This window comes from Grus americana, chromosome 1 (assembly GCF_028858705.1).
Source record: "Grus americana isolate bGruAme1 chromosome 1, bGruAme1.mat, whole genome shotgun sequence".
NCBI lineage: Eukaryota > Metazoa > Chordata > Aves > Gruiformes > Gruidae > Grus > Grus americana.
This window is the reverse complement of record NC_072852.1, coordinates 138,637,908-138,665,784: the sequence shown is the minus strand read 5'-3', so window position 1 is coordinate 138,665,784 and position 27,877 is coordinate 138,637,908. Positions and strand designations below refer to the sequence as shown.

At 42.0% G+C, this 27,877-nt stretch overlaps 1 protein-coding gene across 2 annotated transcripts in view; it reads left to right on the top strand.

Annotated features, from left to right (window-relative positions):
• Positions 1–27,877, top strand: part of SHROOM2 (shroom family member 2) — a 131,368-nt gene that overhangs the window by 69,868 nt on the left and 33,623 nt on the right. For both annotated transcript variants that reach the window (XM_054835790.1, XM_054835781.1), the window contains exons 3-5: positions 15,495–15,626; positions 20,908–23,557; positions 25,506–25,609. In XM_054835790.1, the coding sequence (XP_054691765.1) occupies positions 15,495–15,626; positions 20,908–23,557; positions 25,506–25,609 (2,886 nt within the window). The remainder of the gene's footprint in view (positions 1–15,494; positions 15,627–20,907; positions 23,558–25,505; positions 25,610–27,877) is intronic.

Here is a 27,877-nt window from a genome sequence, read left to right as displayed (position 1 = left end):
ACACAAGGATGCAAGGGAATTTTTACGGAACAGTGCAAGAGGAAACGAGTATGCTGATAAGCGTGTGAGACCACAGTTGTTTCTTCCTCCCTGTAAATCTAAAGAAGGGATCGTGGGATTTCTCCTTGGGAAGGAGAGGAATATGAAGTAGTGAACAAAACTGGGGGGGGAAAAAGAATCTTTAAAATACACTTGTCTTACACGGTTTTGGGAAGGGGGGGAGGCTGTTAAATGATAAATTTGGCAAAGTAGGATTTCCTTCTCACTGCCAGGCAGTCGCTGCTTCCTGCTTTTCAAGAACATATGCTGTGAAGGTGGGGTGCTACAGCAGTGTGGGCTCAAGATGTGTTTCTGTCTCTATCTACTTAGTGGTGACCAGACAGAGCAGCCAGCTCCATTAGAGAAATCCTTAATCTAGTGAGGCTAATGGAGCTTCCCTCCTGTGCGAGCTGTCCTGTTGTATTTGTGGGGCAGGACCCCAGAAGTGACGATCAACTTCTGCGGGTTACTGTTGGTTTATAATAAAGCATAACAACACATAGCAGACCATTGGTACATCAAACACATCACACGTTTCTGCTGACCTCACTGAACTTCGAGTAAAGCTATAAAATATCAAACTTTCATTAATCACTTGGAGCTCGTATGTAGCATTCACTGTGTCTCTTTCAATGATCTTTATACATGAAAGGTATCTTTTCTATTCTTTGAGGCTGTTTAAACTTTCCTGAGGAGCTATACACCACCCTAACATAAGTGTTACAACCCAATTTTTTTTTCCAGCTGAAGAAGACTAAATCTAGTACATATCATGCAAACAGCTGAGTATTCACTGTTGGGCAGAGTCACATTCACTGCTCTGGATTTAAAAACAATGATGTAGGCACAACTTGCAGTGAATATAGTATTGTTAGTTGTGAGATTGTCTGTAGATACCTTGCATCAGGATCCATGCCTTGGTTTGTGTGGGAAGAGTGCATGGATGGGTGAATTCAGTTATTAAACTACTCAGTCACTTCAGAGGGATGCTGATATCCCCAACAGCTTTTTAACACATAAGCTTTAGCAGCAGGAGTAACTATTTATGAATATTAGCTAGAGCTTTTTCCCCCCCTGTATTTCATCATCCATTGTAACTGATCTGGCCTTGGAAAATCATTGAGGTAGTTTCCGATTTGATTTCTTTGTATCCAAGCACATGTTTCAACTTGCGGGTTTTTAGTTTTATTTTTGCCAGATTGACTCTCTTGTAAAACTTATTCTTGGTGATAATTAGGGTGACTAAAGATTGAGATCTGAAGGGGTGGTGTGAGGTGGGCTGGCAGAAGAATAATCTCTTGAAGATTTGTGTTGTTGCTGTGAAGTGATTCTGTTTTCAATCTTGCTTGGAAAACAGCTTTTATTTTGCTGTGAAGTGACTGAACCCAGCTTTCAAGTCTAATGTTGTTAAATTGGGTGCATATCTTGGCACATTCAGTTTCTGCAAAGTAAGTCTAAAATCCCACAAGAACATTATCCACTAAACAAAATCAGCTCTGCTCTGGGAATCCCAGAAATCAGAGTTGCCTGGTCACTTTAGACTTCCAGTTCTAAGTGGTTTTAAGGCTGCCATACATCTGCTCAAAATAAGGCCTGTACGTGTTCCCAGGGTACCCAAATCAAGGGAAACGGCATTGTTGCAGTTAATAGGGTAAGCAGGGGGGTATTTTTTTCATCAGCAGAAATTTACTGAAGACTTGAGTGTGTTTACACAAGTTTACGCAGTGGCTGGACTGGAGTGGGTTCTTCGCCTGGACCAGTGGCTCTGGGAGCAGCTGCTTGAGGGGCTGAGCCACAGGGGTGGCTGGGGGACGGCCGCTTGCCCGTGCCCACTGCTGTTCCTCTGGGGCAGGGGGCGAGGTGGCTGGCGTGGGTGACTCTTTGGCAGAGGTATTGCTGGTTTGATATCCTTGCGTTCATTGCATTTCCTTTTTGTGAACTGTCAGTCATAGTTCATGTCTGCATTTTTGGAAGGGCCTCATGGTTTTGAGAGGAATGAAGAAGTTAAGCCTTCTGTTTTCAGGATTCAGATGTACCCCCCTGTTTCTGTGCATGTGACGGAGGGAGGAAGGTTTGGGCAGGGGTGGAGATGGGGACAAGTCTGTATATCCTCTAGGTACAGTACTGTGTGCAGAGAGCAAAGGGACCCACCTTCTCCAGGCACAGCTGCTTAGTCCCTTTGCAATAATGAGTATTGCTGTCTCTGGATGACCCAGATATTCACCCGTAAGAGAGACGATGCAGGGGAAGAAAGGTCATTCTTATCCGTTCTTGCTTCTGTGGCCATCAGCTGGATCTTAGTCTTGCTTAACCGCTGCACCCTTATCAGCACTGTCTTGCAACAAGGAGGATTGAAGTCAGGGTCCAGCTCTGTTTCTGACAGAATAAAATGTCAGGAGATGAAGCAGGACGTAGAGCCAGCCTCAGCAGAGGAGCCAGCTTCTTCTACTTGGCCGACTGCAGCCCCCATCTCCCCTGTAGGGAAGGAGGGCGGTGGCCTCACCTTTCTCAGGGCAAGGCACAGATCTGCAGCCCCGCAGGCTGGCAGGAGCTCTCGTTGGCAGTGATGACAGCAGTGACAATGTTATACCTGCCCATGCAGATCCCCTCTACTTCAATGAAAAGTCTCTACACAAATTGTTGGAGAGATTTGGCCCGAACTAATACAGACTGGGGTGGGTTGACCTTGGCTGGAGACCAGGTGCCCACCAAGCCGCTCTATCACCCCCTTCCTCAACAGAATGGGGGGGTGCGGGTGGAGGGTGAGAAAATAAGATGGAAAAACCCTTGTGGGTCAATATAAAGGCAGTTTAATAAAGCAAAAGGCTGCACATGGAAGCAAAGAATAAACAAAAGATTTATTCTCTGCTTCCCATCAGCAGGAGATGTCCGGCCAGTTCCCGGGAAGCAGGGCTTCAGTACGCATAGTGGTTCCTCCCGAAGACAAACGTTGTAAATAATGAACGCCCTCCTCCCGCTTTCTCCTCCTTTCCCTTAGCTCTTATTGCTGAGCAGATGCCATATGGTATGGAACGTCCCTTCGGTCAGTTTGGGCCAGCTGTCCTGGCTGTGTGCCCTCCCAAGGTCTCGCCCACCCCCAGCCCACTGGTGAGGGGGTGAATGTTGGAGAGAAGCCTTGGTGTGTGCCAGCGCTGCTCAGCAGTGGCCAAACCCTGGTGTGTTACCAACACCTTGCTGGCTGCCGATACACAGCACAGCGCTGTGAGGGCTGCCGTGGGGACAGCTGACTCCATCTCAGCCAGACCCAATACACGGGAATAGGAGAGGAGCTCATGCTCCAAGAAGCTGCAGGAAAATATCTGCCCTTTGCCAATGGAGAAATTATAGATGGATGCATGTTTCAAATTGTACTGCTTCTTGTTATATTGCTGTTACAGCTGCAGTCATCAGTTGGAAATTAAGAAGGGGATATAACTTGGAACTGAACAATTAGCTTCTCCACCTGAAACTTGAGCTGCCCCTGAGAGGTAAAGAGGGAGAGGTTGCCTCAGAAGATGATTGTGCAACTATAACCACCTTACGCCTCAGGCCTCCAACACGTTAAGGCAGCTGAGATTTCATGTCCAAATTATAAGCTCAGAATGTGCCAAAACTCTAATGTCTGTTTTAATCTGAAAATAGTTATTATGACAATAAAAATACTTTTAAAAACAGTGCCATATATCATAGAATAATTTAAAGTTGCATAGCTATCTCCAAATGTCACATTCAGTGGAAGCACTGTAAATTTTTACATAAACTTCTATGTGTAGTCCAGAAGGAGCTCCTCCAGAAGAGGATTTTCTTTTTTTTTTTCCCTTTGTTTTTGTATGCAGTAATTTTTCCTTTCAAATCTCTGTTGTCCTTCTGAGACCAAGATGCCTCAAGGGAAAGTTTCTGCATAAAAAGCTTATTAAGTTCTTTATTAATGTGGAAAATATTGTAATTTTTTCTACAGTATTGCACTCATCTTTTGTCTCAGTTATGGCTAAGCTGGAATAAATGAGTCCTGGATGCTGTGTGACATTACCAGTACTTATTTAGAAGATTATTTGAGAACCCAAGTGTTGTGAGAATAGGCTGAGAAGCACTATTTGAATACTTAACAAATGCAAGCTTTTAAATAGATGAGCAAAAAGACTTCATGTGGGCCTGTTGACTTGGTTCTAATTCTTATTCCAATGTTTTTTCTGGCTAAAAAGGACTATATTGTTGGTAATGGAGACCTGCGGTATCGTTCTAAATATTTCATTAAATACTGTTCCTGCAGTGCATCTGCTTTAGTCGTTCCTTTCTGTGAACAATTTTCCCACATAATGTATCATCGAGGTTGCACTGTCCTCTGCTTTTCTACGCCACCACTACCAGCACGGTTTCAATAGAGGTTTAGAAAAGGCTTTTGGGTAGGCAAGTCTAAAGTGGACCACAAGTTCGTCATTCTGTATGAATTCCCTTACTGGTCCTGTTGGCTGGTATTATTTTCAATATTCCTTCTCTTAGGTTTTGCTGAGCCCAAGTCATTTCTGCTGCTGTATGTAGTGGGGGGGAAATGTGATATGGCACTTGAAAAGATTTCAAAATAGCTGTGGGAAAACCAGAATTTGATTGTTGCTCTGACATAGAAATAGTTGGAGGGTTGAGTTAGAATACTGATGCAGAAGTTCAAGAAGCAGGAAACTGAGTTGTCCCTGGTACAGCACTATTGGCCTCCTAACGTTAGGACGCCTAGATCTCCTTTTCAGTGTGGTGGTGATCTTGATAGCACAGCTTCAGACTCAACAGGAGAGGATAGTAGTCATTCCCCGAAGAAAACAGAAGCTGTTTGTGGCCACTTTGCACCAGTTTTAGATTAGGAATAAAATGGTTGGTAGTGCTGCATCCTCTTATGTGTTAATATAGCTTCTGTGTTTTAGAAGTCAGGTAAATAATTCCCACCTTAAGGAAGGACAAAGGCTGGGATTAATTTTTATGCATGGAAACTTATAGTATGGTATTGTGAATCCAGAGGTGTTGAGAGTAAGATTTTTACAGAGCTCAAGACACTGCTTTTGAGGTCTACAGGCTGGTGTAAGCTCGATTACCAGTGTAGGGTATGTCAGGAGTAAATCAGAATTGAGTGGACTGGAGCAGAGGGAGCTGAGAGACTCAGAATTTTTTTTTTTTTTTTTTAGTATTTTGTTTGGTGATCTTGTGTATGTACTTCTGAAAGGCAGATCCTTATCTTGCTGTGTTTTCTTCATTCATTTTGAAGTCAGTCAATACACAGTCATCCACACATGATGTAGGGTTATATATATATTTTGGGGGGGGGGGGGGCATTTTGTGTTTATTATTCTTAGCTTGTATGTAATGGGGCAGAAAGGTTGCATATGTTGAAATTTTGTAGGTTTTGGAAGGTTCAGCTCTGAAGCCTAATTTGAATTCAGGCCTGCAAATTGTCCCTAAACTAAATAGATTTTGAAGACAGTTTATCTAAACCATTAAATAATTCTTACCAGCTATTCATAGAGCTCTTAAATCTAGTATAATTAACTAGCCTGATACACTGGATTTAATACATATTCAGTGTTTCCTACGTTTTCCTAACTTGATTATTAAGTGACTACAGCACCATCTTCTATCATTGCAACTTTCCTTCTGACACTACAGTAGATCCACAAAAAACCCTGTCTGGCTGCCAACGTAAAGACACAGATGGGAAAAGGCTGTGTAGGAACCAGCCCACAACAGGAGCGAAAGTTTGCCATGTTCTTGGTGAGGAGAAGGTGGGGACGGCCATCCCCAAACCAGTGTGAAACTGGGACTGGAGAGAGGAAAGGAGGCAAAGACGGAGGTGGTGATGGTGTTCTGGGGGGAATCGCACTGGTGACTCCATCCAGGGAGATGGTTGAGCTGAGCGAAGAGCTGCTGGTGCAGAAGGTGAGGATAGGAAAAGTTGTTGCAAGGGGCTTCTGTAATTGCTAGGGATTAGGAACTGGGGGGACTGCTGTTAGACCAGGCTTGTTCATTGCTTCTTGGATATTCAATTGTTAACAGCTTTCCTTAATTAAGACACAATTTTCTTCAACTATAATATGTTTTAAATACATTTTAACCAGAAAGGATCATAGTTTCTAGGATAGATAGGATAATAGAGAAGTTTGAGGGATTCACAAAGTTGATTAGGAGCCCAACTTTCACTTAGTTGTTTCTGCTCATCAAAATCATTTAAACTTTGAAAAGAGTTGAGTATGCTAGGGCAGTTGTAGATTTGTTTTAGGGCGACAAGGCTGCTAATGACTTTTTTACATGAAAATTTTATTATTTATTTTTAATTTCTATACATGGGTTTTGGTGTTGCTTGAGTCTACCCACTGTTCTCTCTTTCAACTGTTCATCTTCTGCAGTTTGTGTGTCTGTGCACGTTACGTGCAGTCTTGGATGTCTGGGGGTTTTCGCCTGTGGCTAATCCAGCTGTCACCGGACAAGGGGATGTAGACAGCGGGGCTCAGCTGTCTGAGGTCAGAGCAGAGTTTTTTCATATACGAGGCTGATTAGTTTTCATCATTGGTTCATCCCATTCTAGCGAAGTATGTCACAGGGGATTTTCCCAAAAGAACAGATACTAATCCGCAAGGAGAGGTTGTTCTGGCAAACAGATGGGGTGCGTCCTGCTGTTAATGGAGAGAAGCAGAGTCTTGAAACAAAAACTCTGGTATGGCTTGAGTGTTGCCAGTAGTAATTTGAATTTGTATATGTCAGCCCTCCTGTGTTTATTTTAGAAAGCAGTGCACAGTTGGCAAACTAACAGTAATGTTGCTGTTGATGATTTCTGGTATTAAGAGCTCCACCTTTAAATTCAATTTCCTAGGCTATTGAGCTGGCACACTAGTATTTCAAATCTCGGATAAGCAGCATTTGATCAATTATGATGGGAAAGGATTTCCATTTAATCTTCAGCAGATACCTAATATAACAACTTTCAACAAATTTTCATCCCAAATAAAGTTCCATTCAGGTTTTTTTTTTTATTCGGGGAGTAAGTATGAAAGAGAGGAGATGGTGTGTATTGCTTTTATAAAGCTCACTATAGATCTGCAGTTGTAAAAGGCATTGCCTTAAAATATATACCATGATGATATTTACCAGTAGTTTTTCAGGTTTATTGCTCACCATGAGCAGGCATTTTACACATTTTAAGTTTAATCTCTATGAAAGTGAGGGTGTGATGGCTCCACACAGTTACCTTAAAATTTCAAGCCCTGATGTCTCTGCCTCAGCTAGGAAGGCCCCCTGTTTGTGGGCTTTTGAGAGGGGTTTACGCAGTCGCTGTGTGGCTCACCCAAACAAAGCCTGTAATTACTGTCCTTCTTTGAAAGGACATTTAAGGCTCTCCTGGATAGATGGTGTGAACACTGGCACAGAGTGTACCTTAGAAAAAGCATTTACATTGCTGCTCTCTAGGCTCAGGACAGCAGGAAGTTGGGGCATCCAAGGCTGAATCTCATTGAAAGGCAGTAGGACAAGCTTACAAAAAGGGAACAAAGCAGTTCAGGTTGCGATGCTCTAGAAAGAAGCAGGGAGACAAATTCAGAAGTGGACTGTGAGTCAGGTTTTAGGGGTTTTTACTAAGTATATTGGGAAGACCAAACCTGGTGGTTGAAGTGCAAAACCATCAACCTGGACAGAGAAGTGGGCATATTTTAAGTTCTGAAAAGCCTAAAAAGTGACTTTGCATATACATATAGATGTGTGTGTGTGTATATATAAAACTTTTTTGAATCATCCGCATTCATTATGAATGACAGACAGTAAAGTTTTACTTCGAAATATATTGCGGGAGTTTTTTTAATTTGGATGGGATCCTTTAACATGGGATTGTTGCATGAAAATTTTCAGGGGGCTTTTTGTGTTTTTTCTTCTCATATTTTCTCACACATACACATCAGCTCTCTTTCTCCATTTTCAAATAAAATAAGGAAGAAATAAAATGGGAGAGTAACTATGTTCAGGAAAGATGTTCAACCTCAAGTTTTGGATGCGTTGTCCTCTTCCTTTTAAAATAACTTTTACCCATTGCTTGGTTTTCTGCTACATCCAAAGATAAAGACAGGTATGACAGGAGGCAGGACAACACTGAAAATGGGAAGGGGAAAGGAGGAGGGGATTGCATTGCACTTAACCTAATGCTTCTTTATGGAATCGATGACAACTGAGTCTAGATTAGGGTAACTCATGGATGTATTGAATTATTGACAATGACACAAGAAGCTGCTCGCATTCCTTATATAGCTTTGCTGCTGGACCTTAGTCTTTTGCCAGATTTTAGGTACTTCATTCCTATTTACCCTGGCAGATAGATCTGCCAGGGGTGACTAAAGTAATGGGAAGTAATTTGAATTCTACAAATATAGTTGACTGAGAGAACACCTAATGTCTTTGTCTGCAGAGGGTGTTGACTCCTTCAGTACTTTACAGAAAGGAATATTGTTTGTCTATTTGAAGGGAGGGTAAGAAGAAAGGAAGAAGATATTTTGACCAAATAAGTGCTCATTCAAAAAAAAAAATCAACTTGATTTGTTTAGATAGCAATTTTTTTTTTTCTTAGGAAAAAAAAAATCATCCTGTTCTAGTTGTGAGCTCCCAGGTTAGGCCGTTGGGTGAGGTCTTCGCACTCTGAAGAGAAAAATATATTGAACTATTTTTGAGAGGAAAACCAGTGAGATTATTTCTTATTATTATTTGAGGCCCCTGTGGGTAATTGCAGCTTCATGGTGGTTTTCAGCCTCCTCCTTCCCCTCCCCCAAGGATTCAGAAGACTAAAAATATCTGAATAATGTTTTTCATAAATTGAATAAGTGATTTGGTAGTTTATTTACAGTGGCTTTTTGCATACCCATTTAACTGCATTGTATGTTGCTCTTCTAGTGTATTGTAATCCACTGAGCACAAGACTGATGAACTGAAGGAAAAAAAAAAGCCATAGCTTGGAAGAATTCTTTTTTTTCCCCCAGCACATACAGATTTATAAAAATCGTTAACAAAGTGTTGGTGTGTCTGGCCCAGTGTATGCATGTTATTTTAAAGGAGGTGAGGTGAGAAACCTGGAACTGTGAAGTCATTCAGGATTTATAAGGGGACAAGGAAGGGCACCTGTGCTGTTACTACAAATTCTTGAAATTTCTCTACGTGGAATAAGAAAGGATGGATATGTGGCTTCCTGAGGAGATCCCAAACACTGAACTTCTCGTAGTTACTTGCTTGGCTGGTGCAGGTTAACACTGTCTGTAACTAGCTGTCTTAACAATGTATGAGAGGGTTGTTTTCCATAGGACAAACAACTGTGGCATGATTTGGTTTATTTGGCTTTGAAACAATCCAAGGGCACCTTGTGAGATGTACCATTCGGTACGTGCGGTGTCCGAGCGTGCTTCTTGTTTGAGAATGCCAATGAATTGGGCATTTGACCTTTAAGCACGTGCAGGTTTCCATTTTATCTCAGTGCTGCAGCCTTTCCGCGTTTCCTTAGCATTTAATCCTTGGCGTGCAGGTCAGGCAGCCTTGTAGCCATTTACCTTACACTGGAATCAGGACAAAGTCCTGGTTATAGGCAAAGCTTGAAATAACTGTAAGCAGTTTGGACCTCCTGCTGCAACTGTCAAAATGTGAACTGGGGCTGGATTAAAAACAAAGCACTGGAGAGAGGCTTTGCTTCACTGCTGAAAAGTCCGAGTTGCATCTTGGTGGATGGAGGGAGAAGAATTTTATTTTGCTAGCCAGTGTTCAGTCTAACTACCACTGACTCGTTCCCAAATTCTGGGGCTTGCAGGGAAGTTGTACCTTGAAGCACGGGGGCTGTACTGTGAAACGGTGGTCTGCAGCTATGTGAACAAAAAATGTTCTGTAGAAACCAAAGTGACTGTAAAATACATTTTTTAAAGAATCTTTAATATAATTAATTAGTGCTGACAGTGTGTAACAGTTCTTTGTAGATACAACCCAATTCCGACTGAGGCCACTGATTCATCCTTCCTTTTAAATTGGAAAAATTTGAAATTCTTGTCTGAAACGAGGTTTTATTTCTTGGTGTAGCTGATACTGATGAACAGTAGGAAGCATTGTATTTGCAAGGACTGGCATCAAATGCCTGCTTCTGGTTAGATGTGCCACAGGGGGAACTATAAATAATGACTGCTGATTCACAGCCGTGCTGTGAATTCTGCAGCCGCCAGAAAAAAAAAACCTACCGTCGTGCAATGTGTTTCAGGGTCACAGAAGAACAGTGTACCACTTCAGTGTCCTGGGGAAGGATTAATTATCATAATAGCAATAAGAAGTAGTAGTAAGCAGATAGGAGAGCTGAAGTTGAATTCTATTTGATTTTTGGAGTAGATGCTTTCATCGAAAGCTCAACATGAGCCGGCAGTGTGAGCTTGCAGCCCATAAAGCCAACCATGTCCTGGGCTGCATCAAAAGAGGCGTGACCAGCAGGTCGAGGGAGGTGATCCTGCCCCTCTACTCTGCTCTTGTGAGACCCCACCTGGAGTACTGCATCCAGCTCTGGGGGCCCCAGTACAGGAGAGACATGGAGCTGTTGGAGCGAGTCCAGAGGAGGGCCACGAAGCTGATCAGAGGGCTGGAGCACCTCTCCTGTGAGGACAGGCTGAGAGAGTTGGGGTTGTTCAGCCTGGAGAGGAGAAGGCTCCGGGGAGATCTAATTGCGGCCTGCCAGTACCTGAAGGGGCCTACAGGAAAGCTGGAGAGGGACTGTTTATCAGGGAGTGTGGTGACAGGACAAGGGGTAATGGGTTCAAGCTGAAGGAGGGTCGATTTAGATGAGATGTTAGAAAGAAATTCTTTACTGTGAGGGTGATGAGGCACTGGCACAGGTTGCCCAGAGAAGCTGTGGATGCCCCCTCCCTGGAAGTGTTCAAGGCCAGGCTGGATGAGGCTTTGGGCAACGTGGTCTAGTGGAGGGTGTCCCTGCCCGCAGCAGGGGGGTTGGAACTAGATGGTCTTTAAGGTCCCTTCCAACCCAAACCATTCTGTGATTGTATGATCGTGGGGAGCTGGGCTCCCGCGGGGGGCGGGGCCCGCGGCCGGCAGGGGGCGGTGCGGTGGCAGGGAGCAGCGGCTCCGTGTGTCCGTGATTGAAACACCTCCGTGCGGCAGCTTTGCGCCGGCTTTGTTAGCGGAGGTGAAACCCGGCGCGGGGGGGAGGGGGGAGCGGCTTTTCGTGAACTGGAAAGGAGGTTGGTTTTTTTTCTCCCCTCAGACGAGCTCAGCCATTTTGAAGAATTATTTAGATTTAACGTGGAAAGTAATCTTACGGATCAGTAAATTTCGGACAACATACGGACATGAAATAACAGGAGATAGCCTTTAAAAACGAGAGTGGCTGGGCAGTCCTGGCTAAAATGCCCCACCAGTATGACTCTGCGTTCATTTTCACATTTCCAAAGGTTTCCCTGAAAAATCCCTGTAGGAACTGTTCGTTACCTTGTTCTTGAGGTGGGTCAGAATGTCTTTGTGTGGGTATGTCAGCGCTGGTGGTATTACAAACACTCCTTTGAGCTAAAGAGAAGGGGCCAGTAACGACATGAACGACAGCCAGTTTTCTGTTTCAGAAGTACCGTACAGCCTCTGTCATGTGTAGCTGCCGCTACTTGCAGGGAACGATTTGCAGCCTTACGCTTAGATGTGAGCCAGCAGTCAGGCCTTCCATCTTGGTTGATTCAGCAGAGGGCCGGAATGAAGCATTAACAGGCAAATAAATCCTTGCGAATGCTTTCCACCTGGATGCAGGTCCCTGGAACTGCCTGTCCTCCTTTTGCTTTGGGACTCCCAATGCCAAAGCCTGTGTAGTAGGGTTACAACAAGGGTGCTCCTTGGTAGATGGAGATGAAACAGAAATTCTGTTGCGGGGGGGAAATAAACTACTCTGTTGTTGTCTCCTGGCCTTTTATCTGAATGGTAGTACATACAGGGATTCAGAATATGTCTGAAAACAGAGGAAATGGCTCATATTCATTGATACTTTGTCATATGCTGAGCTGGTTCAGTTACTTTATTCACTTTACTGTCTACTTTTCATTTTTAAGATATTTTTCTGACTTTTGTTGTTGTTTGCAGTCCAGTGTAATTATTTTTCTCTCTTGGTCAAGGAAGTACATATTCTCTCTTCCTCTCAGTCAGCCTCCTCAGTATTCTGCAGTAATCTAAGTCAGTATCTCTAATCTCTATAGCTGGTGAAATTCAGAATGTCTTTCTTAATGACTTCCAAGCAGTAACTATACAAGGACAGATTTATTCTGAAAAACTGTATTGGAAAGGTTGTTTTATTCTTAAAGTATTTACACACACATGTAATTGAGACCACTATCTAACAATTTGCTTATAGTCAGTATAAATTGTTTTTTTCCCTTTGTATCACATCTTCAAAGCTTACCAGCATTTTCCTTCCAGCAGCTTTTGTAAAAGCACTGGTAGAGAGACACTCAGTGAAATGCTTTTGTTAATGCTTCCATTAATGCTAGAGGTTTTCTGGGTTGCAGGTTCAGATGATCTCATTCTGTCACTCAGAATTAATACAGAGTTATTGCATTAGAATATAAACGCCTAGCTTCCAGCATCTTTAGTTGCCTGCAAAATATTCCTGGTTTGAGTCTTTCAATCTCTTCAGTCCTTCTACCCATTTGTGCTGAATTTTGGAATCAATAGTCATGCTGTGCTCCATTTATTGTTAGAAAAAATTGTTTCTTGAAGTGCAGGAAATAATAGATGTAATTAAGTGGTGAGAATCCAGCAGAAAGCATTGTTGACTATGCGTAGTAAATTAATGTTTAGTCATGTTGTGGACTTCAATGAAAGCAGGTGTCTACGTGATTGTACCCTCTGGGTATCCCACCAGTATTTTTAGGCTGTTCAGACTATTATGTCTAAAAAAACCCCAACAAACTTCTCAAAAATATACATGTGTTCACAAATACAAAAAATGAAACAGAACTTGTAAGTTCTTGTCCGCTTGACTTGCCTCATGTCACAACTCAGTCCAGTCTGTTCCTCCCCTTGCTTGGCTGCTCAGGAAGATGAAAGTGGTGGTGGATATTGTAGCACAGAAAATGCAATCTGAAAATGATGTTCATGTGGCGAGAAACTATCTTATGAAGATCTTGAGAAGTTCCATGAGGTACAGTACTGACTTTACAAGTGCGTCCCTTCTGTTCCATCCCAGTGATTTGGCCAAACCCATAGAAAACCATCGCAGAAGTCCTCTTTCCCAACCTTTGTTTCCTCCCGCTCCAAACATTTCTTGTATTGTGCTAGTTTTCTAGTCTCGTGTTTCCTTAGTGGTGCATCATAGAAAAGTAATCGTCTCGTAATAGATAAACCTTTTTGATGAATCGATCCCTACGAGGTCTATTGAATCTGCCCAAATAGGTATTTGTGGTTTACCAAGCTGCTCTCAATACCATTAGAGGTGAGCTGGGGGGGAAAAAACCCCTTTGATGTTCTGTGCAGCTGAACAGTGGAATGATTTTGGGTTTTTTCCCCCACCCCCATACCTGAACACAGGCTTGGGGCGCTTGGAGTATACAAGGACTGTCTAGAGCCCAGCATCGCATGGCTGAGAAGAATCTTTTGTGCCCGTTTGCACTGAGAGTATTTGAGCTCCTCCACTGATTCTCTGAATTTTCATGTTCTACCAAGAAACAACAACATAGTGATGCTCTGCTTAACTGTTTTCTCTTTTGTCATGCTGGGAAGAGTAGGCTTTTGTTTATGGAAACAATTACTTCTTTTTTTTAGTGACAGTAATGATGCTATGCTTCTTAGTGAAATTACAGCTTCCCTGTAGAATTATTATTCTCCTTTTGTAGTCCTGCATGCAGAGTTTGGAAAGGCAATTCATCATCGAATTCATCAGATCTTCCTGAATGTACTGCAAAAAAGCCATGTACTCCAATTTAACCTGTTTTGAAGATACTGGATTTATAATGAGCTTGAGTTTTGTTGTCTATATCCGGTGGTTGTCTGATAACCCAAATTTATAAAAAGGGGGAATGAGTAAAAAAACATAGAACTGCCTTTAGAGTTCAATTTGAAAATAGGGAACACTTTCTCAGCTTACAAATTACTTTATAACTTAGACAAATTACTTAACTTTGCAGTAATAAACTTCATAAATATGTAAGTAAAATTCATAAGTGCATTAAAAAAAAAACCCTCAAGAGCTAAGGTCCTGTAAGCCTTTGTTTCAGACTGTGGCTTGGAAGGATGGGATTTGTCTCACCTTCTACCTCGTCTAAATTTTAAATTACACTTCTCCCAAGATGAGCAGGATGCAGATGAACCAAAGAGAAGGGCAGGATGAATTACCTTCAAGAAGTTCCTTCTTCATTCCCAGGCAGCTGAGAGCGTCTACACAAATGGCCTGAGCTCAGCATGTGCTCACTGAAACAGAAGCAGCTGAATTCCACACAGAAGGCTTATTTAACATTGGGGAAAAAAGAATGCACTTATTTTGTGAGTGCCGAGAGGTGTTACAAACAGCAAGTCCCTAGAAGGAAGTGCAAGCTGTTGTTACTCATTCCTGAGCAGAAGGAAAGGGCAGAGGAGTGTAGAGCAGTTTTATAGAAAGGTTTGCAAAGTGCAAACCTCTAGCAACTGATTGTTGTACTTAGAAGGGATCTCTTCAGTTACATGAGCATGTACATTTGAAGCTGATATCCGCATACGTATTTCATGACTTTGAATTCCTGAACTATTTTTGAGGCATATTCTTAAAATAACCAACCAACCAAAAAACCAAACAAAAATACCCAACCAAACAAAAAAAACCAAACAAAAACCCACCAAAAAAACCCCTGCATACCTGGGGTGCCAAACATTTCAAGAGCTGAAGCAGAACTTGGCTTAAGTTAAAATTACTAGTTATATCACTCTTGCTAACTTATATGAAGCAATGAACATGGCTTTACTCCTTCCTGTCATTAACTCTTTTCTTCCCACCTCCTGCCATAAGCACATACCAACAGTCAAACCTTGCCAAAGCCCTACTGTACTGTTGACGCGTTGTAAGCGAGTCATAAGTTTCACTATTAGCTTTAACTGTTAAAGATCTGGATACGTGTCAGGTACTTCAAAATTTGTTTGCCGGTCTCTGCCCCTTATAAAAACCACCCCACCCCCCAACTAAATAACATTTTAAAAAACCCTCCAAAAACCCCCAAAAGATGCAAGCACAGACCTTGGAGAGTATTGACGTTTCAGTGCATCTCGAGCATTTTAAAGGAATGCTGGTGTCTTTTCAAAACTGGCATGCATGTAGAACGTTGTCTCATTTGCTGTCATCTAAAGTCATTATGCCTCTGTCCTATCCGTATAGCCCTGGTAGTTTTGGGGGTTTTTTTCTGCGTGTCACCTGAGTGAACTGTTTGCATTAAACTAGTACATTCTGACTCTCTCGTTTTCAGGAGGAATGACCTAGCCTGCAGGCCTCACTCCTGGCACGCAACCAAATTCACAGAAAGTCAACCTGAGACAGCCACGTCACACCTTTCTTCATCCAATGCTTGTGCTTCCTGGCACTCACGCTATCATGCAAGGTGAGTCTCCGTTTAAGTTACACACATCAAGCTCCAGCAACGAGACAATAATGACAATGTAGGTCGTGACATCGAGTATTAAAACCACAAATGGAAAATGGTTGTGTTATACGACTTCAGTATTGCCTGTCCTTTCATTGCTTGAAGGGGGAGCATGGGAAGTTTGACATATGGATGAGTGGATTTCAGAAACAGTATGTGAAATGTGCATGTGACTGAAAGGTAAGAAACTAGCTTTAAAGGCACTCTGAAGGTTGTGTTTCTTGCTCTGCGTTTCCTTTCAGTGTCCATTGGTAAAATCCTAAGCTTCTGTGGGCAAAAAGAAACCATCAAAATTATCATACTTAGAGTGAAATAGTAAAGGGAGAAGAAATTGAAAAATACTGTTTCAGACTATTAAAAAGTCTTTTCCTAAAGGGAGGGTGCAGAATGTGTTCCTGTTGGGCTTTAAGGTATTACTGGTTTTCTTAGTTAAAGTGTCTTTCTGTAATCTGATCTTCCCTACAGCTGTGCTCTTGCTTGTGTAGAGGGGTAATAAGACCAATGATTTTCAGTCCCTGTTTAAAGCACCTTAATATTTGTTAGGTTTCATTCAGCACCAGGGAAGAAAGGCTGGCACCTATGCCATTTTAGTTGTGAAACTTTAAACCTTTAGGTAATGCCTGTTTGTGCCTGGTTACAGGTTCTTGGTTGTTTCCTGCTCATCGGTGACATTCTTCAGCATTTTCACAAGAGTCTTTTAGTTGTTTGGGGTTTTTTTCTTTTGTCGCTTGTTTTCTTCTCAGTTCCCATTGGGCCATAGTTACGTTGAGCATTAAAGAAAACGAGTCTGGTACGCAATCCCAATTTGGAAAGTAGGGTTGTGTTTTCTGTACTTACTGCTGCACATTCCCTGTTATTACTTCTTGATGTTAATTTATCATGGTAGTTAAAACAGAAGAATATTGATGTTTTAAGGTTTTATTTTATTTTTCATGTCGTTTTTACAATTGTTTTTACGTCATTTGTTTTCTTTAGAAGCTCCCTACTGTTTTTAAAATAACTTATCTGCCCTTGAATAAAGTATGAATGTTAACATTTAGACAGAAAGGTTTTAAAATGCATTTTGTAATACTTAATTAACAGAAGTTTTAGCACATTATATTTCTCAAATCCTTGATTATAATTGCTGCTGCTTTACACTGATTTAGAGAGTTTGTATTTAAATTTCATTTAGATGGGCTGATTTAGATTTATAGATTTGAAGACAGTAAAAGTCCTTGTACATAGAAACAAAATTTAGAAATGTCTAAAAATTTTATAGAGCTCCTGGTTGCAATGCTAACTCAAGAGTATTTCTACTTTCGGTCTACTGAATCTTCTGATGGAGCTGTAAATCAATATATGCTTCCTGTTCTTCTTGATGGTTGTCCTTGTACCTTGTGAAAGTAAAATATGACAAGACATGTGTCTTAAAGTATGACTTGATAGGAGCTGGGCGAATCATAATATTTAAATAAGAAAAAAAAATTTGATTCAAGGCCATTTTGAAGCGAGCTTTGGGTAGGAAATTGTGGGTGTAAAGGAAAAAAGGGAGGGGAATAGAGCAATTCTGTCGCCCCACATATCAGAAATAGAAGCAACTGCTTGTAGATACCAATATTAATAAAAAGGGAAAATTCTACTTTGTCAGATGCTGCTGAAAGATTTAGTGGCTTTAGCACAGTCTGATACCAGGGTTCCCAGGGCACTGCCATCCTGAACCCCTTGGCTGCCTATGCTGCCCACTTGAAAGGTGATGTCTTTGGGAGATCTGTCAGTCCTGGTGTCTATTGCCCTAGACAGTTTCAGTGGCAGAGCTGAGTTCAGACTGCAGCTGCTGGAGGCCCAGCATTCCCAGAGTGCCAGCCCAAGGATTTGGGTATTTTGAGGATCCCAGTTGCCAAGAGGGGTTCTTTGGGCTTGCTTGTCTGCAAAAAGGGAAGGTGAGCGGCTTCAGAGATTCCCGACTTTCAAAGCACAATTCACAAAACCAAGAAGCACCGTGCACTCTAAATCAAACACCAAGCTGAACCGGATGTACACCAATCAGTAGCTGAAAGCGGCAGTATGCAAGGAGATAATAGAAATAGCCCCAGGAGGGTACATTTCTAGTCCGAGGATCCCATCCTTGAGCACTTTCTGGAATTTCTTGCCCTTCTTTGAACTAAGCATCTGACATTTGGTATTCACAGCCTAAAATCTCTTCTGAATGTGCCTGCCTGCATTCTCTCTGTGAGTGTGAAAACTAAATCACTTGTAAAATATGGAGAATTCAATCAGGGAGAGATGCTTTCGCTGTCTTCCAAGCAGGATATACCTGGATTTTCTGTGTTGGTGGGCTGGGGCGCAGCTGAACAAAACCACCCTCTGAAAATTGTCCTTGCTACCTACGTAGATGCTAGATTAAGCTATGGATAATTTGATTTGGTTTGGGGGTTTTTATGGTTGGTTTTGGTTGGAATTTTTTGCCAGCCTACTGAATTTGGACCTTTGAGAAGGTACATGCAGCTGGAGGAAGACAGACAGACCAGAAGAGTCTGTACCAGTGTAGGTAGGAGAGAGGGTAGTTCTGGAGCCCAGCTCTCCACATCCACCACTACATGTGTATTTTTTATCATGTGACTTTCATTCAAAAACTGTAAGCTATCTTGGGAGCACTGGGCCAGGTCTAGATGCCTCTCACAGAAGGCTAGAGAGTTAGATCGTGTAAGCTTCTGGTGCCTTAATTTCCCACTATGAGTCTTCTGCTGTCTTTTCCACAGAAGTCATACATTAACAACATGGATGCAGATTTTTTTTCCTAGCCCACCCTAGACTAAGGATGAGTGCACTAGGGTATGCACTATCTTAAATTGCTGAAAGTTTAGACCCTGCATTTTTTTTCCAGTAGGATATACTATAATAGAGGACCTTATGGGGTTTTTTTTGTGCTCCTTGGTGTGCAGTTGAAATCAACAACCTCTTCTACTTTCTTCTGGCCTTACAGGTGTGAGTGTGAGGCAAGTATGTTTTGAGAAGGCTGCTTAAACTGAATTTCTGGGGCAATGAGGGTCAGGTACATTTGGTCTGTAATTCCATGTGGTCTGATTTCCTGAGATGATGTCATTTCTGGGACGACCCAGAAGCAGAAACTCATGCCCCAGGGTGGTAGTGGTGAGGCTTATTGGCCAAAATGGCCAAGGATGGCATTTGTAGATTATTCCTGGACTTTACCTGCCAGACTTTGAACAGCAGCGTAGGTGCTTTTGTGAATCCACTGTACAAAAGCTATTGAGAGAAGGATATCCTGGGATGCCAGACTCGGGCAGAGAAATGGCTTTTAGACTCTTCCGTGTCAGGGTTCCTGGGAGGATTGCCCTGCAACCACAGAAGGCCATGCTTTGCAGTAACACACCATCAGAAACTTTCCTGTCCTTTCTTTGAAGCTTTTGCTGTATCTGCTGGATTTCTATTAGGTGTTTTCTAGCAGGGCTTTGACCTCTTATGCTGATGATCTCTGCTTCACATTCGATACCAGCAGATCTACATGAAACTTGTAAATCGAGGCTTTCCTGCACAAGTGCCATCTTTATTTTAATTGATGCCACGTATCTCCTTAGTGCTGAAGAGGGGGAAAATATCAGCAATTCATACCAATATCTGGCTAACATTCTTCATTAACAAAGGAGATTTTAATAATGACCAAAACACTTTTTACATGAACCACAGTATCTGCCAAGATGACAATTAAGATCTTTGTAAGTATTCAGCAAGATGTTTTAAAATGCTGAAAATAAAAGAATGAAAGAACAAAAAAACCGCAAGATGAGGGCAATGCTAGTGTATCTTGTTAATAAAATGCTTTTAGAAAATAAGCACAAAGTATACCTTCTCTTATTTCACATAAATTGCTTTTGACCATGTTGTATAAAAAAAGTTACAAGTGCTATAGTAATGGGGGGGAGGGGGGAAGTAATTCTCATGTTAATAGTGAATTCCAAGAAACTGTTTAGTTGACCTTTGCAATATTTTTGTCAGAAAAAAAGATCTGTATCACTCTTTGTATTTTTATGTGGACTAATCTAATTTCATTGCTAGCTTTCACAGGTTTCTTAACTGCATGAGATTTGATAGATGCTTCTTATAGTTATAGCTACAGGGAAGTGGAATAATTCTGGGATTTCTACCAAGGGGCTTTGCATGCAAGGGCAAGAATTTCAATTTGATGTATATAAAAGCAGGAGGGGCTGCCAGTGAAGTTCAAACAGGGAGATGTGATAAGAATAATTGGAAAGACTATCATCTCAGCATCAGTGCGTTGGATTGACAGGAGATGGGTGCTATGAAAGATATAAAAGAAAAGAAAGAAAACAGAACAAAACTGATTAGATAGGAAAACAACAGAAGCAATAAGATTTTTGAAATAGTGTCCTAGGCAAATGATCCAGAGAAAGTATAATGTCAAAGATGACATTTCTGTAGAGAAAGAGCGGCAGAGAGGAACCGGTCAGTGGCGGTAAGGATTCTTGAAGGAAGGCAAGAAGTTTAGTTTTGGCCATGCAGAGCTTGTGTTGCTCTGGCATCTCCTCCTGACATTTTTCCTGTCAGTGTTGTGGAACTGGGTGGAATTGAATGACATTGTTGTAAAGGTGTCAGCCTGAGAGTGACAAGGCTGGAAGGCTGGAGGCTCAGAACTAAAATGGTGGCATTTGAGGCAAATGTTTTTAGTGAACCTTCATTTAGAAACAAAAATATTAAATGAATGGGCAGATTTGGGTAAGCAGGACAAGGGAATAACTTTACGGACTGAAGAAGTTTAGAGTTAGATTACAAACGGTGAACAGGGAAGTACGTGAGCTGGAAGAGTTGGGGTACCCGGAAAATAAGCTGAAAAATAAGTTGGTGTTTGTCCTGGGAAAGAGGGAGCTAATGGAGCTCAAACTAAATTTGTCTGAAAGTAAAGTCAACAAAATCAATAATTTGCAGAGGTAGAAGGGAGCCTTCAAGGAGATAAATGCGTATGCCTTATTGGTAAACTTACAGAGGGAAGTTGAATTAGTTACTAAACTTTCAAGCTTTGAATCAGTGGCAAAGTATAAAGAGAAAGCCCTGACTTTGTTCAGACTTCCACTTTTATTAGATTGATTGTCTTGAGTAACTGCTATGCAGGTGGATCTTAACCAATGTTAGTAAAATCGGTGGGTATATATTTATAATTATGCGGTAGCATTTTTTGACTGATTTATCTATGCTGAGGCTTTTTGTTTGTTTCCTACCATAGTTGTTCTTCTCATGACCTGTCAAACGTGTGGGATCAGTCAAGTCTACATCGCACTTCTGACCAGTTCAGCTCCTTGGGAAGTATGGACAGCTGGGACCACACTCCACAAGTAGCCCAGTACGGAAGACTTTCTTCCGCAAGGTCTAATAGTAGCATTGATCATCTAGGGAGTCAAAGTAAGCGGGATTCAGCCTACGGGTCTTTCTCCACGAGTTCTAGCACCCCTGACCACACTCTATCAAATGCAGACACTTCTTCAACAGAGAACATGCTATACAAAGTAGGCCACTGGGAAAATGCAAAGCATGGAAACAAGTCTGGCCAGTTCTTGAATGACAGCAGCGGAATAGAGGACAAACCTGGGTATTTGCCAGCTCCCATCCAATACGAGAACAATAAAAGTCCTAGAATAGAGGAACACCCTGATGGCAAGCTCGCTAGCTCTGGAAGATCCAGTTTTGGACCTGTGTGGTATGTTCCGGATAAGAAGAGGTCTTCATCTCCTCCCCCTCCACCTCCACCTCTCCGTAGTGACAGCTTTGCTGCTACCAAAGGCCATGAGAAAGTCCACGGTCCTGTGTACTCAGAGGGTGCCAGTACGCAGCACTTTACAGCCCTGAATCAGTCTCAGCCCAGGAGTGACTGGAACTTGGAAACTGTGGAGCTGCAGCGGCGGCCCTCCAGAGCATGTGACAGGAGGGTCAGCAGCTCAAATTATAAATCTGAGCTCAGTTCAGAACACACTTTTTCTTTGACTGGTGAAAGGTACAATAGTAATGCAGGAACTGTGAACAAACTGCAGTCGTCCTTGTCCAGCACTGATGTTCGGTTTGCACAGCCTACCTATAGTTACCACCATCAGCACCAGTACAGCGATGAAAGCACTTTTTTTCACAATGCAAGAGTCTTAGCTGCGCCTAAAGATCAGCAACATTATCTGTCCTATAGTGGCATTCAGGAGTTACCTACAGATAATTTTCATGGCTACAGTCCAAACCAAGCTGGTCTGCTCAATATTCCCTCCTCTTTGAACAGTGCTGCTGAACAGAAGGTGGACAACACTGGACAGAGTCGCTACTATTGTGTGACAGCAAAACAGCCTGCTCAGGGAAGCTCAAAGGCACTACAACTCAAGGACGACAGCTGGAAACCTGCAGCGGGGGCTTATGCATCGCTTGGACCTCACGAAAATCCTGCAGTTGTCACAATGGTCCAAAAACCAAAATGCTATCTACCTCAACAATCTGTTGAATCTTCACCAGAAGGGTGTGAGAACAGTAGTCATTACCCAGTGGACAGAGAGGGGGAGGCTAGGTGTGCTATAGTAGAAGAAGCTAAAAAACTCAATCAGACTGAAAAGTCTGGGCAAAAGAAAAACTTCAAGAGGAGCTCTGAGGAAACTGAAACTAGGTACGGTCAACAGGAGTATGTAAAGGGCTGTGTCCTTGCCACAGAAAACAGGTCTTCTCAGAAAGATTTTAGGTGGGGGAAAGATGAGAGTAGCAAGATTTCTCCTCAGAAGACCCCAATGTTGCACTCTTTAGCTCAGGAAGGGAAAAAACAGTCTGACAACAGCCCAGAAACGGTAACAGAGCGACAGGCCCCCTTTGACACTCACTTATCTAAACAGGCACGAAGGAGCGATCGTTTCGCAACAACCCTGAGAAATGAGATCCAAATGAGAAGAGCGAAGCTGCAGAAAAGTAGAAGCACTGCTACGTTAGTAGGGTCCTCTGAAACAGAGGAGTGCAATGAGACCTGGAAGCCAGATTCAGCAGAAAATGTCACCACCTCCCCAGATACTAACTTTACCAGCACCTACAAAGATCACCTCAAGGAAGCACAGGCCAGAGTTCTGAGGGCAACATCCTTCAAACGGCGGGACTTGGAGCCCAGCCCCGCTGAATATCTCCCCAGGTCACCCGAGCAGAAAACTGGTGGTTACAACTCTTCATTATTGGCTTTGGTTTCTGAAGATGCGTCTGGATTCCTCGAGGCTACACAAGCTAAAGCAAACCCTACAGGGAGCGGCACTCATCATGTTTCTCGCATTGGAGCCAGGAAGAGGTTCACAACAGAGCAAAAACTGAAGTCTTACTCTGAACCGGAGAAGATGAATGAGGTGGGGATGTTGGAGGATGAGTGCCGTGCTCATTGCCGTCCAAATACATCTGAAGAAGCCCTGGGCTCATTTGCAGACAGGTGGAAGTTTTTTGAAGAAACAAGTAAGCCTGCATATAGGAAATTGGCACAGAAACCTGCTCCCCACAGCCTAGCTGAGGGACAGCCTGAGAGGCCGGATAGGAAAGGTCACGGTGGACAAGAGGGAGAGGAGTCATGGTATGAGAGAAGAGGTCGGGCAGCCTCTGTTGGACTTGAAACTGCATGTGCTTCCAAAGATAACGTCCACCACAGTAGCAGCAATAAGGCTGCTGATAAGATTGTGAAATCTGAACAGCCGCAGCGCCTGGGAACCTTTGCAGAGTATCAGGCATCGTGGAAGGAGCAGCGGAAGCCGATAGAGCCAAGGAACTCAGGGAGATACCATTCAGCCGATAATATCCTTGATGCCAGCCACGAACAACTTGAGAAACCCCAGTACACCCATGAGAGGTCTAGATCGTCCCCTTCTACTGATTTCTACAAACAGGTACAAGTGTCTTTCACATTATCCTTTAAATTGCCCAGGGAGGGGTCAGGAAGGTGGTGGAGGGGGAATGAGATCATTTTAATGAAAATTTCCAGTTTAGGAACACAATGTAGAGTGGTGGTTGCCTTTTGTCAGTAAGGGATAATTGTTATAGGTAGCTCTCATAAGTAGAACGAAGAAGATCAAAGTTTGTATTGCACAGGAATTGAGTGTAGCAAAAAGCAATTGGATCAAGTAATTTCTTGTGTGTTGTAGTCAGATGGAAGAAAACAACCCAGTTGATTTGATAATATCCTCTTTTTCTACAGTAGAGGTATAGGAGGATCAAAGTTCACGAAGTTTTTTTTTTTCATTGGTGTGGCTGCCTTCCCCATTTTAAGGCTTTTTCAGTTCTCTGAAACTATGAAGACAAATGTTCCAACAGGAAATAATATATACTTTTGTCCAGTTTTGTTAATGGTCTGATCGTTTTCCATGGATTTCATTTTTTTTTCTTCTAAAATTGCTTGATATGAAAGCTACATAGGACAAAACTTCTGCCTAATAAAGTTTAGAGATTAAAAATATGTCTGTTCATGTTAAAGCTGCACCACAGCAACAAATAAAACTGCTTAGTGTTTTGGTTTATGTCAGTTTGCTTGATTAAGATGTACAAATTTATTCCTTAGAAAGATGCCAAATGTCTGTTCAACTTGCAAGTAAATATTAAGTTAATTTTTAACTGAGCAGGGCCAGGGAATGGTTGGCAGGTGGCAGGGGAAGTAAACAGAGAAACCAAGTCTTTTAAGCTCTCTGTTTAAAAGAGGCTATTCAAGCTGCTGCAAGATTGCCTGATACGTATAAGGAGTCATAGCGTGTTCAACCTGTGTTGAACTTCACCTTATGCAAGAAAAGAATTGAGGCAATGCAGTTGTATATTATTTTTTCTTTTTTTTTCTCTTGGTAAAAACATTGCATGCATACATACATACACATCCACACAGCACCTTTGTGTGTGTGTGTATATATACAGGGAGTAGAATGAGAATAGCTCAAAAAGAATCAAAATATGTTGATCTCTAAAAGTTGTGAACTCTTTTTCTTGAAGTTTTGTAAAAGTTATTTTTGAACTCTACGTGCAGACTTAAGTATGCGGATAATTTACTAGGGTAGAGATTCCAAGCACTGGAAATATTCACCTGGAAGTTATTTTGAAAATTAAATTAACTAAATTATTAAATAATTGCCTACCCAGCAGAAAAATCATCATATAATCTATTCCATGTATGCATTTCTGGTTTATTAGTCAGTGCCTTTAAGTTCAGTACAGGCCTCCTGGGGCAAAAAGCAGACACCTGTTTAGGCACCTGGAAAATATGGTGATAAGTGCATTGAAGATGCTTACAACAGACTGAAGTAAATAAAGATGTTGTTTCGCATATGTGATTCAGATGATTCCAGTGCTAATGCGCAATTAAATTTCCTGTAGGTTCAGTGTTTGTAATGCAAAGCTATGCTTTGGGTGTGGTTGTTTGAAGATAGCGAGATAATAAAATTCTGGAACAGCGATGTTGTGTGTTTTACTGAGAAAGTACGCGCTCAGGGATTCAAAAGCTGGTGCGTACTTGCCTCTTGTAAAATGTGAGCAAGTCTTCTGTAACGTCTTTGCAAGGGTTTTTTTCTTCTTTGCCAAATGGAAGTTGCGAAGGTGTATATAAACGTTCAGCTCATCTGTAGATCCGCAAAGTAGAGCAGGAGCTCAAGCACTGCCAGGTCGGTAGTGCTGCACAAGAGGTCACAGCATACTGTACCACTTAAATCCAAACAAGCTTAAGACATGCTATGCTGTTGACTTCATGTATATTCAAACAGAGCAAACCCACAAATAAGTGGTTCCATAATCATAGATTTTTCAGGAGTCTGAAACATGATGACTTGGTGTCTTACTTGTGCTATAAACCACTTTTAGGAAGTTGCAGTTGAAGTAAGGAGGCAAGCAGAGGATTTAAAGGAAGATGGGGAGCTTATTTTCTCTAAAGTTAACAAACTGGATGAAAGGAACTGCACTGTGAGGTAAGTATGTCTTAATGTCTGGCTTTAAGAGATTTCTTATGGCAGCTCTGATCTGATCTTTTCCGGACCTAAACTGAAAGTTTTGCTATGGTGATTTCACAGTTTTTGCAATGCCTTTTTCCCTTGTTTCCCTCCTTCTCCCCACATACTTGAACGTGCATGATAAATCTCAACATTAATTCTGTGGGGACTCTAGGGTGAGCTTGAAGAAATCGTGAAGTGTTGAGTGTATTACAGTTTGTTCAGAGCCAGATGATTCTTATTTGTGTGCATGAGACAATTCAGATATTTTTCGTATTTATCAGTTACAGGTTTTTGGCGGGGGGAGGGGTAGGGAGGGAGGGAATGCTTGAGGTTTCCCAAAAGAGTTTTCCAGTATTATCCTTGGCAAAGACAGTATGCTACTGGAACACAGTAGTGCTGTAAATTGGACTTTTCTCTGCTTGTGCCCTTGCAAAATGCAGTACGTCAACAGAAGCCACTAAAAGTTGTTTTCCCATTTGATCAGCTCCTCTTTTCTCTGTTAATTCATGTTTTTAGTTAAACTGTACAATATTTTCAGACCTTGTTCAAATGTATGACTGTGTGCACAATGCAGTTAAAATTTTTAAATGTCTAGCACGCATGGGGTGCCCTCCTCCTGGCCTGCACTTTGCCGGAGCTGTTGTAATGTAAGCAGTGATTTCGGCGATTGCTGATACTGCGGCTGCTTAAGTGGCATGTGGCAGCTGGACCGAGATTTTGCACGCACTGCTGTCGCCAGGTCTGATAGCTCTGGTTTTTGTAACAGAAGAAATGTATGTATAAGAAAAATAATTCCTACGGGCTTTTCTTAGTTCTGTAAGCAGTATTAATCTCTCAAGGGGAGAGAAAATTATGAACTATGGCAAACGTACTCTTGTCGTTTACAACAAATTAGTATTTATTTGTGGTTTTATACAGTTGTATTTTGCATTGCTTATGGCCCAGCTGAAGAGACCATCTGCTATTTTTCTAATTCTTTGTAGCCCTTTGTACTTACCGTAGTGATTTCAAAATGAATAGCCCGTGAGAGTGTGAACGTGTGCGCAGGCGCATGGAGGGGAGATCGGGCAGGAGGGGAGGGAGAAGGGAGGCAGCAGCACAATCAGCCAGGAGCAGACGTGCTTCTGTAGGCAGACAGCATCTCTGGACAAGTAAAACGATTTCCATCCACTAGTGCTGAACCCTAGTCACAAAAGCATGTGAATGATACTCCTACGCCAGCATTTTAGCAGTGTTTGTGCAGCACAATTCTTGCTTTATAATCATGGAATCCATGAAAATCACATGACTGGGCACTAGCTGCAATAACTTTTTCTTTTTTCCTCTTTTTTCCTCTTTTTTCCTCTTTTTTCCTCTTTTTTCCTCTTTTTTCCTCTTTTTTCCTCTTTTTTCCTCTTTTTTCCTCTTTTTTCCTCTTTTTTCCTCTTTTTTCCTCTTTTTTCCTCTTTTTTCCTCTTTTTTCCTCTTTTTTCCTCTTTTTTCCTCTTTTTTCCTCCAAAGCCTATTTTGACATACTATTTCAGATGTATTTGACCATTTCACTGCATTACAGGAGGTTTTGTAAAATGGTCTCTTTCGCAATCTTTCCCTCAGCGCTTGTGTTATGCAGAGGGCTTATATGTCTTCCATATTAAAAAAATAACTAAATAAAAATATCTTATTTGGGCATTTAATTCCTGTGTTGTGAACTACCACTGCATTATGATGAATGGCTGTCCTATGGGAAAACATATGTATTTCCATGTGCTCTTTTTTAATTTAACAAGGCGTTCCTGCACTCAAAAGGCACTGGACTCATCATGACATGAATTGATTTTATGATTTTTGAATTGCCCTAAAGGCATTTAGTTTCCTACTTTCAAAAGCTAGCAATCTGCAAATGGCTAGCAAATCTACCTAATCTGTGGTATATTCTAGAACATGAATATTAACCAAACCTAAGGTCTTCCTTGTGGTCATATTTTAATATTCTCTTTGAAAATCTGAGTTTGGATTATGTTGCTGATGGCCCTTATTTTGTGCTCCTGAGGCCTGTGTGCTACAGTTGCCTTTTTGCTACCAACGTCAACGTGACCGTGCTGGACACAGGAGCAGCCCTTTAGCATTTGAGTGGGTTAGATGTGCAGGGACCCAAGCTGGGAGCCAGCTGTGGAGTCCACGGGTGCCTTCTCTGGGTTAGAGACTGTCCAGTGCTACAGGGTGCCTCTGACTTGCTTCTCGCCAGTTGTTTTGCAAAAAAATGAA